General features: G+C 46.9%; 1 protein-coding gene across 1 annotated transcript in view; it reads right to left on the bottom strand.

Annotated features, from left to right (window-relative positions):
- The window catches only part of PEMT (phosphatidylethanolamine N-methyltransferase), a 156,812-nt gene extending 146,480 nt beyond the window's left edge, over positions 1–10,332 (bottom strand). Inside the window, exons 1-2 of the mRNA XM_040356345.1 lie at positions 10,115–10,332; positions 5,445–5,552 (exon numbers count right to left, since the gene is read on the bottom strand). Coding sequence (XP_040212279.1) covers positions 5,445–5,537 — 93 coding nt within the window. The 5' untranslated portion in view covers positions 5,538–5,552; positions 10,115–10,332. The remainder of the gene's footprint in view (positions 1–5,444; positions 5,553–10,114) is intronic.
- Positions 10,333–16,074: the final 5,742 nt, after the last annotated feature.

Here is a 16,074-nt window from a genome sequence, read left to right as displayed (position 1 = left end):
TCACCTGTCCTGGAGGCCACTTCAAGTCGCGTTGTAAGTTGCTCTAAGTCGCGCTGAAGTCGCCTTGCAAAGTCACGCTGTAAGTCAGGTTGTCTATGTTGCACGATTTGTGCAGCTATTGATCAAACACTTTTTCGGAAAAAAATACACCCAATTTTTTGGGTAAAATATAGAAGATGTTTCATTAAGTAACATGTCAAATGGTGACAAACTACAGTACCTAAAATTATCCAAAGGTAATGCTTTAATAGATTTTACAGGTTACAGGCAATCGTGAATTATGGCCCTAGAATGATTGGTTTCACTCGTTCACAGCGATACCTCATGTGGGGTGCAAATCAGATTTTACATATGCCAGACCTATGTGCTCATTTGCATATAAAAAAAAAAAAAAAAAATCACATTTGATCTGCTGCTTTCCTGGCTGTAACAGCCGCCAGAAAACAAGACAGTTCTGAAACCACAAGTGGCAAAATCCTTGTCCGGGATGATCACAGAGGAGATGGAAGAACATCCATTCCCCTATCTCCTCTGTGGACATCCATTCCGACTGCTTATCACAGTCCCTGGCTCCCCTATGGCAGTGGTTCTCAACCTCAGTCTTCAAGTATCCCCTAACAGGCCATGTTCTCAGGTTTTCCATTACTTTGCACAGCTGACATGGTATTGATAAGAGCTAAGGGAAGCTCCCAAAACATGGCCCGTTGGGGGTACTTGAGGACTAAAGGTGGAGAACACTGCCTATGGAACAGGAGAGCCTGGGAACCACCACAGCTGGGTCCTTCCCAGTGGTGTAAAAAGTAAAATAGAAAATCTGCCCGGATGACTTTTACATGACAACCAATCGCTGTCGAAAAAATTAAATAAATAATAATAATATAGTACCAGGATGATGGCTGCAGCCATAATCCTAAATGTAACCACTTGTAGCCAGATTCAGGTATAGTTACGCCGGCGTATCAGTAGATACGCCGTCGTATCTCTGAATCCGCGCCGTCCTACATTTAAGCGTATGCTCAAACTGAGATACGCTTAAATGTTGCTAAGATACGAGCGGCGTAAGTCTTCCTACGCCGTCGTATCTTAGCTGTCTATTTATGCTGGCCGCTAGGGGCATGTACGCTTATTTACGCCTAAAATATGTAAATCAGCGTGATACGCCTATTCACGAACGTACGCTCCCCCGTCGCAGTAAAGATACACCGTTTACGTAAGGCGTTTTCGGGCGTAAAGATAAACCACCAAAAAGATGGCGCAGCCAATGTTAAGTATGGACGTCGGAACCTCCGAATTTCACGTCGTTTGCATAAGTCGATTCAGAATAGGGCCCACCTCTTCACAATTTGAATTAGGCGTGCTTACGCCGGCACATTCACGCTACGCCGCCGTAACTTAAGACGCAAGTGCTTTGTGAATACAGCACTTGCCTCTCTAACTTGCGGCGGCGTAACGTGAATTACATACGCTACGCCCGCACATCTTTAAGCCGCCGTACGTGAATCTGGCCATTGGCGTCCAGAAGGTTTATAGACGTTTACTGCACGGCAAACTCACAGGTAGGTTAGTTCATCTCTGTTCGCTTCTACTGGATATTTTCCTGCAGCAGGACTGAATAGGCACTCACAATTTCCCAATTAGAGCCAACAGCCGTTATTATGTTATCCTAAAGAGGTTTAAGTGAAGACAACCTCTCGGCCACAGACATGAAGTACATAATATCTTGTTGTATGAGAACCAAGCACATTTATAAGAAGCTGCTAATGAGAAAGTCGTGACCGCGCCATAATGGGCTTTCAAAGTATCACTAACAGTTCGAGATGTTTTCAAATCTTTGCACAAAGACCTAGAATAGAAAGGTGTATATTATCTGCAGGTGACAATCCAGTTGGTCCACCTAGAACTGATATTTTAGTGTTGTGTAGATGCTGGAGAGTTCAGCCACCCGACAGATCTCTTGGGGATTGATGAGATCTTTGAGTTTCTGGGTCGGAACTGATCATGCACCTTACTATGTGCCCACTGATAGGAATAGGGCCAAATATCTGTTGCAGTACAAGCCAAGATGCATTTACAGTATATATGGCCAAGGAATTTAAAGTGGGCCTTTTTACCTATTAGGGCTCGTTCACACTGAAAGACGGTGCAGGAAACCCACCTTTCCCGCGCCAACATACAGGTGTGATGCAGTGTACTGAATAAAAATACAGCATGTCTGCCTTCTAACCCCCTCTTCCCATATATAACTGTTCCTCTGCCTTTCACTTTAAATCTCAATGTGTCCTTACTTAGCCCCAGCTTCCCATATAGATCTATCGGCCCACCTTTCATTTTATTAGGTGGATTCACAGAGAGTTAGGCCGGCGTATCAGTAGATACGCCGACCTAACTCGGAATCTGCGCCGTCCTAAGTTTAAGTGATTTCTCAAATAGAGATACACTTAAACCTAGCTAAGATACGACGGCTTGCGCCGTCGTATCTTAGGGTGCAATATTCAGGCTGGCCGCTAGGTGGCGCTTCCATTGCGTTCGGCGTAGAATATGTAAATCACTAGATACGCCTATTCACGAACATATGTGCGCCCGTCGCAGTAAAAAGATACGCCGTTTACGTAAGGCATTTTCAGGCGTAAAGTTATTCCATCAAATAGCTGGACTAGTAATGTTAACTATGGCCATCGTTCCCGCGTCGAAATTTGAAAATTTTACGTCGTTTGCGTAAGTCGTCCGTGAATAGGGCTGGATGTAATTTACATCCACGTCGAAACCAATACGTCCTTGCGGTGTACTTTGCCGCAATGAATGAATGACTTGTATAGCGCTACTCATGCGAACTGAATCGCCTCTGGGCGCTTTTTCCAGCCAGTGTCTGCTTGGCTGGTGCGGTCATTTTACCCTGTAGGATCGTGACACGCTTGGGCGTGCAATGCACACTGGGATATGTACACGGACGGCGCATGCGCCGTTCGTAAAAAACGTCAATCACGTCAGGTCACCCCCCCATTAACATAAAACACGCCCCCTCAGCCCAATTTGAATTAGGCGCGCTTACGCCGGCCGCATTTACGATACGCCGCCATAACTTAGCAGGCAAGTACTTTGTGAATACAGTACTTGCCTAGCTAACTTACGGCGGCGTAGTGTAAATACGAAACGCTACACCTCCGCAAAGATGCGGCAATGTTCCTGAATCCACCTATATATCTCCACATGTCCCCTCTCAGTCCCAACTTCCCATATAGATCCATCAGCCCACCTTTCATTCTATATCTCCACGTGTCCCCTCTCAGCCCCAGCTTCCCATATAGATCCATCAGCCCACCTTTCATTCTATATCTCCACATGTCCCCTCTCAGCCCCAGCTTCCCATATAGATCCATCAGCCCACCTTTCACTGTATATCTCCACGTGTTCCCTCTCAACCCCAGCTTCCCAAATAGATCCATCAGCCCACCTTTCATTCTATATCTCCACATGTCCCCTCTCAGCTCCAGCTTCCCATATAGATCCATCAGCCCACCTTTCATTCTATATCTCCACATGTCCCCTCTCAGCCCCAGCTTCCCATATAGATCCATCAGCCCACGTTTCACTGCATATCTCCACGTGTTCCCTCTCAACCCCAGCTTCCCATATAGATCCATCGGCCCACCTTTCACTCTATATCTCCACGTGTTTCCCATATGGATCCATCAGCCCACCTATCACTGTATATCTCCACGCGGCCTCTCAGTCCCAACTTCCCATATAGATCCATCGGCCCACCTTTCACTGTATATCTCCACGCGCCCTCTCAGTCCCAACTTCCCATATAGATCCATCAGCCCACCTTTACTCTATATCTCCACATGTCCCCTCTCAGCCCCAGCTTCCCATATAGATCCATCAGCCCACCTTTTCTCTATATCTCCACATGTCCCCTCTCAGCCCCAGCTTCCTATATAGATCATCGGCCCACCTATCACTGTATATCTCCACGCGCCCTCTCAGTCCCAACTTCCCATATAGATCCATCGGCCCACCTTTCACTGTATATCTCCACGTGTCCCCTCTCAGACCTAGATTCCCATATAGATCCAATCGGCCCACCTTTCACTGTATATTTCCATGTGTCCCCTCTCAGCCCCAACTTCCCATATAGAGTGAAAGGTGGGACAATGGATACATATGAGAAGCAGGGGCTGAGAGGGGACACATGGAGATACAGATCTATTGTCCCACCTTTCACTTCTATATCTCCATGTGTCCCCTCTCAGCCCCTGCTTCCCATATGTATCCATTGTCCCACCCTTCACTTTATATCTCCAAGTGACCTCTATCAGCCCCGACTCCTCATATAGATCCATCGGCCCACCTTTCACTCTATATCTCCATCTGTCCCCTCTCAGCCTCGACTTCCCATATAGAATGACCTCACAAAATGCGCTTCTGGAAGAAAGGTCAAACATTCCGATAGACACCCTCCTAAACCTTGTGGACGGCCTTCCCAGAAGAGTTGAAGCTGTTATAGCTGCAAAGGGAGGGTCAACTCAATATTGAACCCTACGGACTAAGACTGGGATGCCAATAAAGTTCATGTGCGTGTAAAGGCAGGCGCCCCAATACTGTTGGCAATATAGGGTATGTGGTCTTTCCTGTTGCAGCATCGCTTAGCGCTATGGGAGGAGATAGAGCACATTCAAAGGATTTTGAATCATCTGGGAACAGGGATGGACTGGCCATTGGGACTACAGGGAGTTTCCTTGTGGGCCGATGGCTCAGTGGGCCGGCTTCACTGACAGCGGACCGCCTCCCCCCTCCGCTCCTCTGTCTCTCCCTTCCCACACTGCTCACCTGGGGGGGGAACAGAGAAGCAGGGGGAGGACCAGAGGAGACAACAGAGGAGCATGGGGAAGGAGACAGACAGCTGACTCAACAGATAGGGCCTGGGAGTTTCTCACTTCTGCCTAATCTTATCCCATAAGGGGGGGCACTGAACTGATTCTTTGCCCCGGGTAAAATAATGCCTAGCTTCCCCACTGGAACTGCCTATAAGAGTACCAGTACCAGTCATTCTACTCTAATAAAGTAGAACGGCTAGTGGCTAGTAAAGGGGGAGAGGGGGCTTGGATGGCCGGGGGGGTGCGGGAGTTGTCTGGCCACCATGGGAGAGACCTGTCAAAGTGGGCCAGTCTGGGTGAAGTCCAGGGCCAAATTTTTGTCCCAGTCCAGCCCTGTCTGGGAATGACAGGATGATGCCAGCTCCGGATGTTTTTTGGTCAGACTTCAGGAGGTACATACAATGACCTACACCTATAGAAAGGACATTATTTAACTTTGGTCAGAGCCGCAAAGTTTGGTTTTATCTACAGACATCCCTTACCTGCACAGGGAGATTTTCTAAAAAAGATGAACTAATCCTTTAAGATAACAGAGGGTTTAATAACACTTTAAGTCAAGAAACTCACCACATTCCAGAAAAGCGGGTTGAAAATGATGCAGGCCACCGCAAACAGGAAATTGTACTCTTTAAAGTCCACGTAGTGTGACAAGTCAGCCATGGCAGGGAGGTCAATCTGCAAGAAAACATACGCTATTAGCTACAACATCAATGTAGCAGATTTATGTACAGCTAATATACACTCACAGACCACTTTTTTATTTATTTTAGGTACATCTTGCTAGTACCGGGTTGGACCCCCTGTTCCCCTCAGAACTGCCTTCATTCTTCATGGCATAAATTCAACAAGGTGTTGGAAACATTCCTCAGAGATTTTGCTCCATAGTGACATGATGGCATCGCGCAGTTGCTGAGGATTTGTTGGCTGCACATCCCTGATGGGAATCTCCCATTCCAAAGCTCCTCTATTGGATGAGATGTGGTGATTGTGGAGGCCATTGGAGTACAGGGACCTCATTGTCCAGTGGTGAGATGATTGGATCTTTGTGACATTATCCTGCTGGAAGGATCCATCAGAAGATGGGGACACTGTGGTCATAAAGGGATGGACATGGTCAGCAACAATACTCAGGTAGGTCGTGGGGTCAGAGGCTCTAGGCTTTGTGAGGCTTTGTGCGGCTCTAGGCTTTGTGAGGCCTTAGGCAAAACCTGACATGGGGCCCCACTCACACCCATGATGGGGAAAAATAATTCAAGGACAAGAGCCTCTTCCCCACAACCCTGGCCGGTGGTTGTGGGGGTCTTCAGGCAGGGTGCTTATCTGAATCTGGAAGCCCCCTTTAACAAGGCGGCCCACAGATCCTGCTCTTTAATAACTAAGGGGCGGGGGCCACCCAGTGATGTCACCTGGTGAACCCGCCCCCTTGTGACATCATTGACTGAGGGCATGCTGGGTCATTGACGTCACAAGGGGTGGTGTCACCGATAATCACTGGTTGTTAGGGAAACTGGCGGCGCCATGTGATTGGCTGACTAGCAATTTGTGTTACAAAGCAATTAAACCTAATACCTAATAAAGTGGCCAGTGAGTGTATGTATATATAACACACACAGTATGTATTGGGGAAATTTACAAGCGCATCCATCAAAGGGAAAATCTTCATAATCCACATCAACCAATTACAACGCACCTTTACTGCTCTTTGTAGATCTCCTAGGTACGTTGGGTTGCCTCATTAATAACTTTAGCTGAGGCTCCTGCTAGGAAAACAACAACAGGCCTCAGTTGTCAAAGCTTCTGGCTGGTTGCCATGGAGAACATATTTGTGTTTACTGTCAATGTCCAGCATGCATTGCAGACATGGGAACTGGAAATTGGATGCTAGTGGCAACACGGCATTCTTGTTGCAACCAGATTCCAGCTCCTGGTCTTGGTCATTCCTACATGTAGTGAGGGAAACCGCATGGAGGCTGCAGTTTTAAAAAGGTCTAGGGGACATTTTTTTACAGCGGCCCATTTAAGTGAATGTGCTGCTATGCCAGTGTAAACGCAGACCGCACTGAGCGCATAGGTGTAAACCAAGCCTTATGCCTCGTACACACGACCAATTTTCCTGTCGGAAAAACTGCGCTGAGAGCTTTAGGCCGGGAATTCCGACTGTGTGTATGCTCCATCGCAGTTTTTCCAACGGGAAAACTGGCTGAAGAAAAAAAACAACAAAAAAAAGAAGAAGGAGAGCAGGATCTCTTTTTTTCCTCGTCAGGAAAAATTCCTAGCGGGAAAACCGTTCGTCTGTATGCTTTTCCGACAGGGGAAAAAACGTGCATGCTCGGAAGCATAGAACTTCATTTTGTCGGCCCGTCGTAGTCTTTTACGTAGCCGCGTTCTTAGCAGTCAAATGTTCACCGGACTTTTGTGTGACCGTGTGTATGCGAGGCAGGCTTGAGAGGAATTCCATCGTTTTTTTTATCAGACGGGAACACCAGTCGTGTGTACGAGGCATTAGTGGCAATCTATAGGGCTCATTCAGATGGGCGCGGAGATCCGCCCTTCATGCCGAGCCACTTTTTACTGCGTCTGCTTGTACCTTGGAGCTGTGCGCAGGCACCCCATAGAAGTGAATGCAGACCATAGGCGTGCGCAACAGGGTGTGCCTATTCACTTATATATTTCACCAAAGCCCCCTAATGGGGCTCCTAAAAAGTTGTAAAAATATAAAATAATTGAAATTATTATTATTAGGCGTCCCTTTGAATTTGCCGTCTAGTGAACTCGATGTTTGCTGGTGGCCCGTGATTGCGGCGAGGAGAGGCAGAACGGGGAGATGCCTATGTAAACACGGCATTTCCCTGTTCTGCCGAGCAACAAGACAGAGATCTTCTGCTTCCTGTCATCGGAAGCAGTGATCTATGTCATGTTGTAGTGAGTCCCATCCCCCCCAGATCGCTCCCTAGTGTTTAACACCTTCCCTGCCAGTATCATTTATACGGTAGTCAGTGGCTCTTTGTAGCTCTGATCGCTGTATAAATGTCAATGGTCCCAAAAAAAGTGTCAAAAGTGTCCGATGTGTCCGCCATAATGCAGCAGTCCCGATAAAAATTGCAGATCTACTAGTAAAAAAAAAATAATAATCATAAAAATGCCATAAATCTATCCCATAGTTTGTAGACGCTGTAACTTTTGCGCAAACCAATCAATATAGGCTTATTGCGATTTTTTTTAACAAAAAATATGTAGAATACGTATCGCCTAAACTGTGGAATTTGTTTTTTTTTATATATTTTTGGGGATATTTATTATAGCAAAAAGTAAAAAATATAGCTTTTTTTAAAAATTGGCGCTCTTTTTTTGTTTATAGCGCAAGAAAAAAAGAAAAGGGAGACAGAGGTGATCAAATATCACCCAAAAAAAAGCTTTATTTGTGGGGAATTTTTATTTTTTTTGAGTATAGCGTCCCACGACTGTGTCGCAGCGCCGAATCGCAAAAAAAAATGCTCTGGTCAGCAAGGGGGTAAATCCTTCTGGGGCTGAAGTGGTCAATTAACATTTTTTTCGTGAATTTTCCTTTAAGGGGGTGTGGGGAAGGGGGTCGTGTCCTATGCCAACATACATTTGTTAGTTGGTGTCCCTCATTCCCATCTCAAAATGTTGGGAGGTGTGGGTTACATGTCAAAATGTAACATACGGCTAGGAGCGGGAGCATGGATCCGAACGCACAGCGTCTGCATCCTTGTCTATGGGCTGCTCGGAGGTGGATGCACACACGGTATGGAGGATGGGGCTCATCGCCTGTCTGAAGGAGTCCTAACAAACCTATAGACCCCTTTCACACTGATGCGTTTTTACAGCGTTTTAGCGTTAAAAACAGCGCTATTAAAACGCTCATAAAATGCTCCCCATGCATCTCAATGGACCCTTTCACGCCGAGTCCCGCAAGCAGCATCTTTGGAGCAGCTTTTGGGCGCTGAAAAAAAAAAAACGCTCCAAAAACGCCCCTCTCCATTGAAATGAATTGAAAGAGCTGTAAAAACACCTTACCCTTTGAGCCCTTTCACACTGGAAACGCCTATAGCAGAGCGTTAAAATACCGGTAAAACACTGCGATTTTACCGCGTTTTTAATTCATTTCAATGGAGAGGGGCGTTTTTTTCAGCGCTCCAAAGATGCTGCTTGCAGGACTTTTCTCAACGCTCCTCCAGCGCAACACCTCAGTGTGAAAGGGTCCATTGAGATGCATGGGGAGCGTTTTATGAGCGTTTTAATATCGCTATTTTTACCGTGAAAACGCAGCAAAAACGCACCAGTGTGAAAGGGCTCTTACACAATGAGGCACTGCAAAAACGCCCTAAAACATTAGGGTCTTAGCGGTGCTTTACCAGCGTTTTTCGGGGGCGCTGGCAGTGTGAAAGGGCTCTGAAAGCACTCGGGTCTTTCACATTGGGATTGCAGGTCAGGCTTCTTTCAGGCTTTTTTTTTTTTTTTTAACGCCATAGCGCCCCAGAGTGAAAGGGGCCGAAGGCTCTGTTTCCACTATTGCAACCCCAAAGTCGCGCGATTTACAATGATGTCAAGCGACCCGGGAAAACCACAAGTCGCACCGAAGTCAGAGCAAAGTACCTTTTTTGGAGTCGCACCAATTAGAACGGGGACCATTGAAATACTTGGGTTTTGACTTGTCATGCTTCTTCACACGTGTCAAGTTGCACAACAACTCGCAGTAGTGGAAAGAGCCGAAAACGCACATTTTCGCATGTGATCAGATGATCGCTAAAAAAAAAAAAAAGGTATCGGCACTTGCAATGCGTTTTTCGGCAGGGATCGCAGGATTGCTTAGGCTATAAGGCTTCATTCACACCTAGGCGTTTTTACGCCCGACGCTATTGCAGCCTGAAATACGCTGGAGGGGTGATTTAACATTGTCACCGAACGCTGAAACGCCGTACGCCTGAAGCTCAAAACAAGTCCCTGACCCTTTTTTTCAGGCGGCTTCGGAGTTCGGCCATAGCCGACAATGTGTAAATCACCCCTCCGGCAAAAACCGCGGTAAAAAACGCTGCGTTTTGTCGCGGCAAATCGCAGTACAATACGCCGCGTTCAGGTGTGAATGCAGCCTTAAGGGAACCTTTGAAGGGTGAAATTACAGGTTCACTTTATACCCAGGGCAGCGGCCATATTACCTCCAATCAGAGGGTCACACTACATCCACTAACCAATCACACAAAGCATGCAGACTTTACCTTGGAATAATCCAAATTACTGAGCCCTCCGCAGCAGTCCCAGTGTACGGGAGCCTCTGATTGGGCCAGCCCTGCCTGCGTGTTTATCACTATGATTGACAGCAGTGATCAGGACATCTGTGACAACACAGAGCAAAGGTGCATGACAGGCTGGAGCTGTTCCCAGCAGCCACGTGTATACACACTTCCGTATCCCCCCTCCTACTGAGCATGTGCAATGCTTGGGACACACCCCCCCATCTCTAACAATGGCAGCTGATACAATGTCGCCTAACCATCCATACATTGTATCATGATCTCTGTTTGTTTAACTCTTTCCTACAATGTATCCCCTGCGCACCATTAACCCATTCATTACCACACTACGACCCTCCAGCTGTTGCGAAACTACACGTCCTATGAGGCATTGTAAACCTCTGACATTCACAGACATGACTAGGCATGATGGAAGTTGTAGTTCCTGAACAACAATAGGGCCGTAGATTGGAGGCCCCTGTGCTCCATACAATGAACCCTTGACGGGCTGTTTGTTATATTAACCACTTCAGCCCCAGAAGAATTTACTCCCTCTTCCTGCCTGACCAGAGCACTTTTTGCGATTCGGCACTGCGTCGCTTTAACTGACAATTGCGCGGTCGTGCGACGTGGCACCCAAACAAAATTGACGTCCTTTTTTCTCCCCCACAAATAGAGCTTTCTATTGGTGGTATTTGATCACCTCTGCGGTTTTTAGTTTTTGCGCTATAAACAAAAATAGATCGACAATTAAAAAAAAAAAAAAAGCAATATTTTTTTACTTTTTGCTATAATCAATATCCCCCCAAAAATTATAGAAAAACAATTTTTTTCCTCAGTCTTGGCCAATACGTATTCTTCTACATACCGTATTTATTGGGGTATAGCGCGCTCCCGCGTATAGCGCGCACCCCTAAAGTTGCCCCGAAATTCCTGTGGAAAAAAGATTTTTGTACTTACAGTTTTGGTGTCTTGCGCGGCATCCATCGGCGGCCTCGTTAGGTCCGGCGTCCGTCTGCAGGTTCGGGTGTCCTCTTCGTCGGGTCCGGCGTCCTTCTGCGGCGTCCTCCCCGCTCGTTTCCCGCTTTCCCGCGCCGAGTTTGAATACTGCGCCGGCATATACCGAGCGCAGTACACTCGTGTATAGTCAGGCAGGCTCGGCTACTCTCGTGCTCACGTCCTGTACGTCCAGGACGTGAGCGTGAGAGGAGCCGAGACTGCCCGACTATACACGAGTGTACTGCGCTCGGTATATGCCGGCGCAGTATTCAAACTCGGCGCGGGAAAGCGGGTATCGGCGTATATCGCGCACCCACGATTTTGCCCTGGGCAAAAAAGTGCGCGGTATACGCCGATAAATACGGTATTTTTGGTAAAAAAATCGCAATAAGCGTATATTGCGCAAAAGTTATAGCAGCTACAACACAGGGGATAGATTTATGGCATTTTTATTATTATTAATTTTTTTTTATTAGTAATTGCGGCGACCTGCGATTTTTATTGTGACTGCGACATTATGGCGGACACATCGGACACTTTTTTTCCATTCACACTAATGCGTTTTTTGGTGCATTTTGCAGAAATGCAGGGAAATTTTTTAACATGGGTTCCTATGGAACGTGTTCACATCAATGCTTTTTTTTGTGCCTCTGCGATTTTGGAAAGGGTCGGGGACTTTTTTTCCCGCAAAAAGCAGCGTTTTGCATGTAATAGAATTCAATGGACCCGCATCCAAAACGCAAGTACCGCGTTTTTACCGCGATTTTGCCGCGATTTGCGTTTTTTTTTTTTTACCTGTTTATAGCTGGTTGTTAAAGGAAATGTAAAAAAATTTCAATTGATGGCTAAAAAAAGAAAACGCAAATCGCGGTAAGGCTGCATTCACACCTGAACGCAGCGTATTTTACCGCGATTTGCCGCGACAAATTGCGGCGTTTTGTCCCGCGATTTGCCGCGACAAAATACTGCGTTTTTTTTACCGCGGTTTTCGCTGGAGGGGTGATTAACACATTGTCGGCTATGGCCGAACGCTGAAGCCGCCTGAAAAAAAGGGTCAGGGACTTGTTATGAGCTTCAGGCGTACGCGTTTCGGCGTTCGGCGTGGAGATGTGAACCATCTCCATAACCGACAATGTTAAATCACCCCTCCAGCGTATTGCAGGCTGCAATAGCGTCGCGCTACAGGCGACAAAACGCCTAGGTGTGAATGGAGCCTAAAAAAGCGGTACTTGTGTTTTTGGATGTGGGTCCGTTGAATTCTATTACATACAAAACGCTGCTTTTTGCCGGAAAAAAAGTCCCCGACCCTTTCCAAAAACGCAGAGGCACAAAAATGCATTGATGTGAACATGTTCCATAGGAAACCATGTTAAAAAATGTCCCTGCTTTTCTGCAAAATGCACCAAAAAACGCATTCGTGCGAATGGAGCCTCACAGGACGTGGATCTGTGTGTTCTCTGTGACGAGCAATCGCAGACACACGCATCGGCTCCCAAGTGACGTGCCGGGAAGCCGTGGACGTCATATGACGCCCCGCCCGGAGGGACAGAGTGTTCCTGTGGCTGCCAAATGACAATGCGCAGTAGGGAAGTGGTTAAACCCTCATTACAAAAGCATCCCACGCCCTAAAGGCCAGTTCACACCATAGAAACGCAGACCAGATGGGTTCCGAATTCACTTGTGCATGCGTGTTTTCGATGCGTTTTCAATGCAGTCCCCTGCATTTTCCCCCCTCTTTTTGCTTAACTTTAACCACTTGCTTACTGGGCACATATACCCCCCTCCTGCCCAGGTGAAATTTCAGCTTTCGGCACTGCGTCGCTTTAACTAACAATTGCGCGGTCGTGCGACGTGGCTCCCAAACAATATTGACGTCCTTCTTCCAATAGGAAGCCGGGATCAGGAACCAAACAATCAGGTGAGTATCAGAATCCAAGGGAGAGTCAGGGAAGCCAAGTCAGCAGCGAAGATCCAAAGCATAAACAGGAAATCGGGGCACTTGCTGAAGACCAGTCAGCACCGCCATGCTGTCAGAGCCCCCTTTAAATAGCCAACGGGAGGATTCAGGAACGCCGTTTGTGCGTGCACGCCGTCCGTTGCGCCCGCGCATGCGCAGAAGCGCGCTGAGGTGGCTGGTGTATCCTTTGTGCGCGCGCATGCGCGCCGGAATTCCGAACGGTTTGCTGCGTTCTAACAGTGCGCGCATGTGCACGTGTGTGCGCCAACGGTCTTCTCTTACACACACGTAGCCCCATTTCTCATCTACTACTGTGCAAAGATTCTTGTCTGGGGGACCTATGGCTGGGAAGCACCGGTTTTTCAAACCTGGGCACCCCTTCCATAGACTCCCATGATAAGTGTCAGTCTAGTCATGGGCACAGTGAGGCATGGGCACAGTGAGGCATGGGCACAGTGAGGCATGGACATGGACACAGTGAGGCATGGACATGGACACAGTGAGGCAAAGTGAGGCACAGTGAGGCATGCAGATGGACACCCTAGGCTTATACTCGAGTCAATACGTTTTCCCAGTTTTTTGTGGTAATATTAGGTGCCTCGGCTTATATTTGGGTCGGCTTATACTCGAGTATATACGGTAGATCAGACCAAAATGAGGGACAAATGAGGAGGAATGAGGGACAGAGGGACATTGCTGCAAATCAGGGACAGTCCCGCGAAATCAGGGACAGTTGGGAACTATGGAGGAAGTCACTTCTATAAAGTTCAAACCTGAGAGTCCAGGATGTAAGGCTGCCTGTGATTGGCCAGTAGAGTGACCACATGTCCCGGATTGCCCGGGACAGTCCCGCATTTTGCAGGTCTGTCCCGGGCACCTTCATTCCAGGACAATACAGTGTCCCGGAATGAAACTGACACAGCTACTCCTCGGGCCAATCTGATGCCCCCAAAAAATGCCGCCACATCACCGCTTTACTCACTGACAGTACTTGCCCTGGCCGGGAATGCCTGGAGGAGCACAATCCCGCCCCCTGCTTGTGATTGGAGAAATCATAAATCCCCCGCCTCTTGTGTCCAATCACTGTGCTGTGATTCGTTGCAGCACAAGCTGATTTTTGGGAACGGGGGTTGTCCCTGAATGGTAGTTTGGAAATGTGGTCACCCTATTGGCCAGACAGAAGCTAGGGAGCAGCGCTAGCTCCGCCTTTCAGTGGAATCTTAAAAGCAGCAGGTTACCAGCTGCAGCAACCCAGTTGCTATGGCAACAACATCCATTAAACGTATTATTGAGGTGGAACAAGTTCAAGAGCTCCCATCTCATTAATGCCTATACTGCGGAAGCACACACAATGGTTTCTGGAGGACGCTAATAAAGAATGAACAAAAAAATGTACATCAAAACAAAAATACATGATTGCCCTGAAATTACTGAGTGGCCCCAGGAAGGAAATGTGCCCACTCCTCCATAATGACAGCCCCTATAATCTCATATTTCACCAGCCACTTCACAGACTTTCATTTCATCGTATTAGCGTGCCGCAATTTTCTACTCGCCGTGAAATGGTGCCAGCGTTGTAGTCAGATCTCCCGTGTCATTTGCAAGGATTGGGTTTTGTTGCTGATAGAGAAGCGAGCTGATGAGTTCTAGTTCTGAATCACAGCTGAAAGGGACACTTGGAGTTTGATTGTCCAGCACTTTAAGGTTTAGTCACCTACAAGTTGATGCATTGCAAGCATTAATCAAAGTTTCCCCGAATTGTCATGCAGATTTTTTTCGTGATATTGTATTTGCAAAGTATTATTAAAGGTGTAAAGAAAAAGTGGTTGATGAGCGCAATAACAATTACACCTAAGGGGCCAGATTCACATAGAGCTACGCCGGTGTATCTCCTGATACTCCGTCGTATCTCAGAGTTGCGTCGGTCGTATCTATGCGACTGATTCACAGAATCAGTTACGCATAGATATGCCTAATGCCCCGTACACACCATCACTTTATGTGATGAAAAAAAATGACATTTTCTGTGAAGTAAAAAATGACGTTTTTGAAACTTCAATTTTCAAAGACGAAGTTGCCTACACACCATCGTTTTTCTCACAATGTTCTAGCAAAGCGAGGTTACGTTCCACCACGTTTTTCCATTGAAGCTCACTTCATAAGTAGCTTCTAGGCATGCGCGGGTGAAAAAAACCGTTGTTTTAAACGACGTTTTTGCTACACACGGTAAATTTCTGTGAAGTAAAAGTTGACGTTTTGAAAAATGACACATAAAATTGAAGCATGCTTAAATTTTTTTTGGTCGTTTTTTAGAAGACATAAAACGACGTTTTCCCCCACACACGGTCACTTAAAGTGACGTTTTTAAAAACGTCATTTTTTTTCATCACATAAAGTGATGGTGTGTACGCGGCATAACTGTGTTACACCGTCAGATTTTAACTGCAATTTTAAAATAGCCGCGGGGGGCGTTCTCGCTGATTTACGCCGAGAATATGTAAATCAGCGAGATACGCCAATTCACGAACGTACGCGGGCCCGACGCAGTCACTTTACGCCGTTTACGTAAGGGTTTTCCCGGCGTATAGTTACCCCTGCTTCTATGAGTAAAAAAAAGTCATTTTTTTACTTTTCATCATTTATCGGGGTGAGGTGCCTTTGACAATTGGTATTTGTCCACAAAAATCTTTCCTGCTTCTATGAGGCGCAGCCAATGTTAAGTATGGCCGTCGTTCCCACGACAAAATTTGATTTTTTTATGTCGTAAACGTCGAAACCAATGACGTCCTTGCGACGTCATTTGGAGCAATGCACGCTGGGAAAATTTCCGGACGACGCATGTGCTATTCGATCGGCGCGGGGATGCGCCTGATTTGAATAGTACACTCCCTCTAGCCGCGGAATTTGAATTCCGCCGCGGGATTTACGATACGCCGCCGCAAGTTTTGAGGTAAGTGTTTTGTGAATTACTTACTTGCCTCTAAGGCTG

This window comes from Rana temporaria, chromosome 6 (assembly GCF_905171775.1).
Source record: "Rana temporaria chromosome 6, aRanTem1.1, whole genome shotgun sequence".
Classification (NCBI taxonomy): domain Eukaryota; kingdom Metazoa; phylum Chordata; class Amphibia; order Anura; family Ranidae; genus Rana; species Rana temporaria.
The sequence above is the reverse complement of the archived record's forward strand: the minus strand, read 5'-3'. Positions and strand labels throughout refer to the sequence as shown.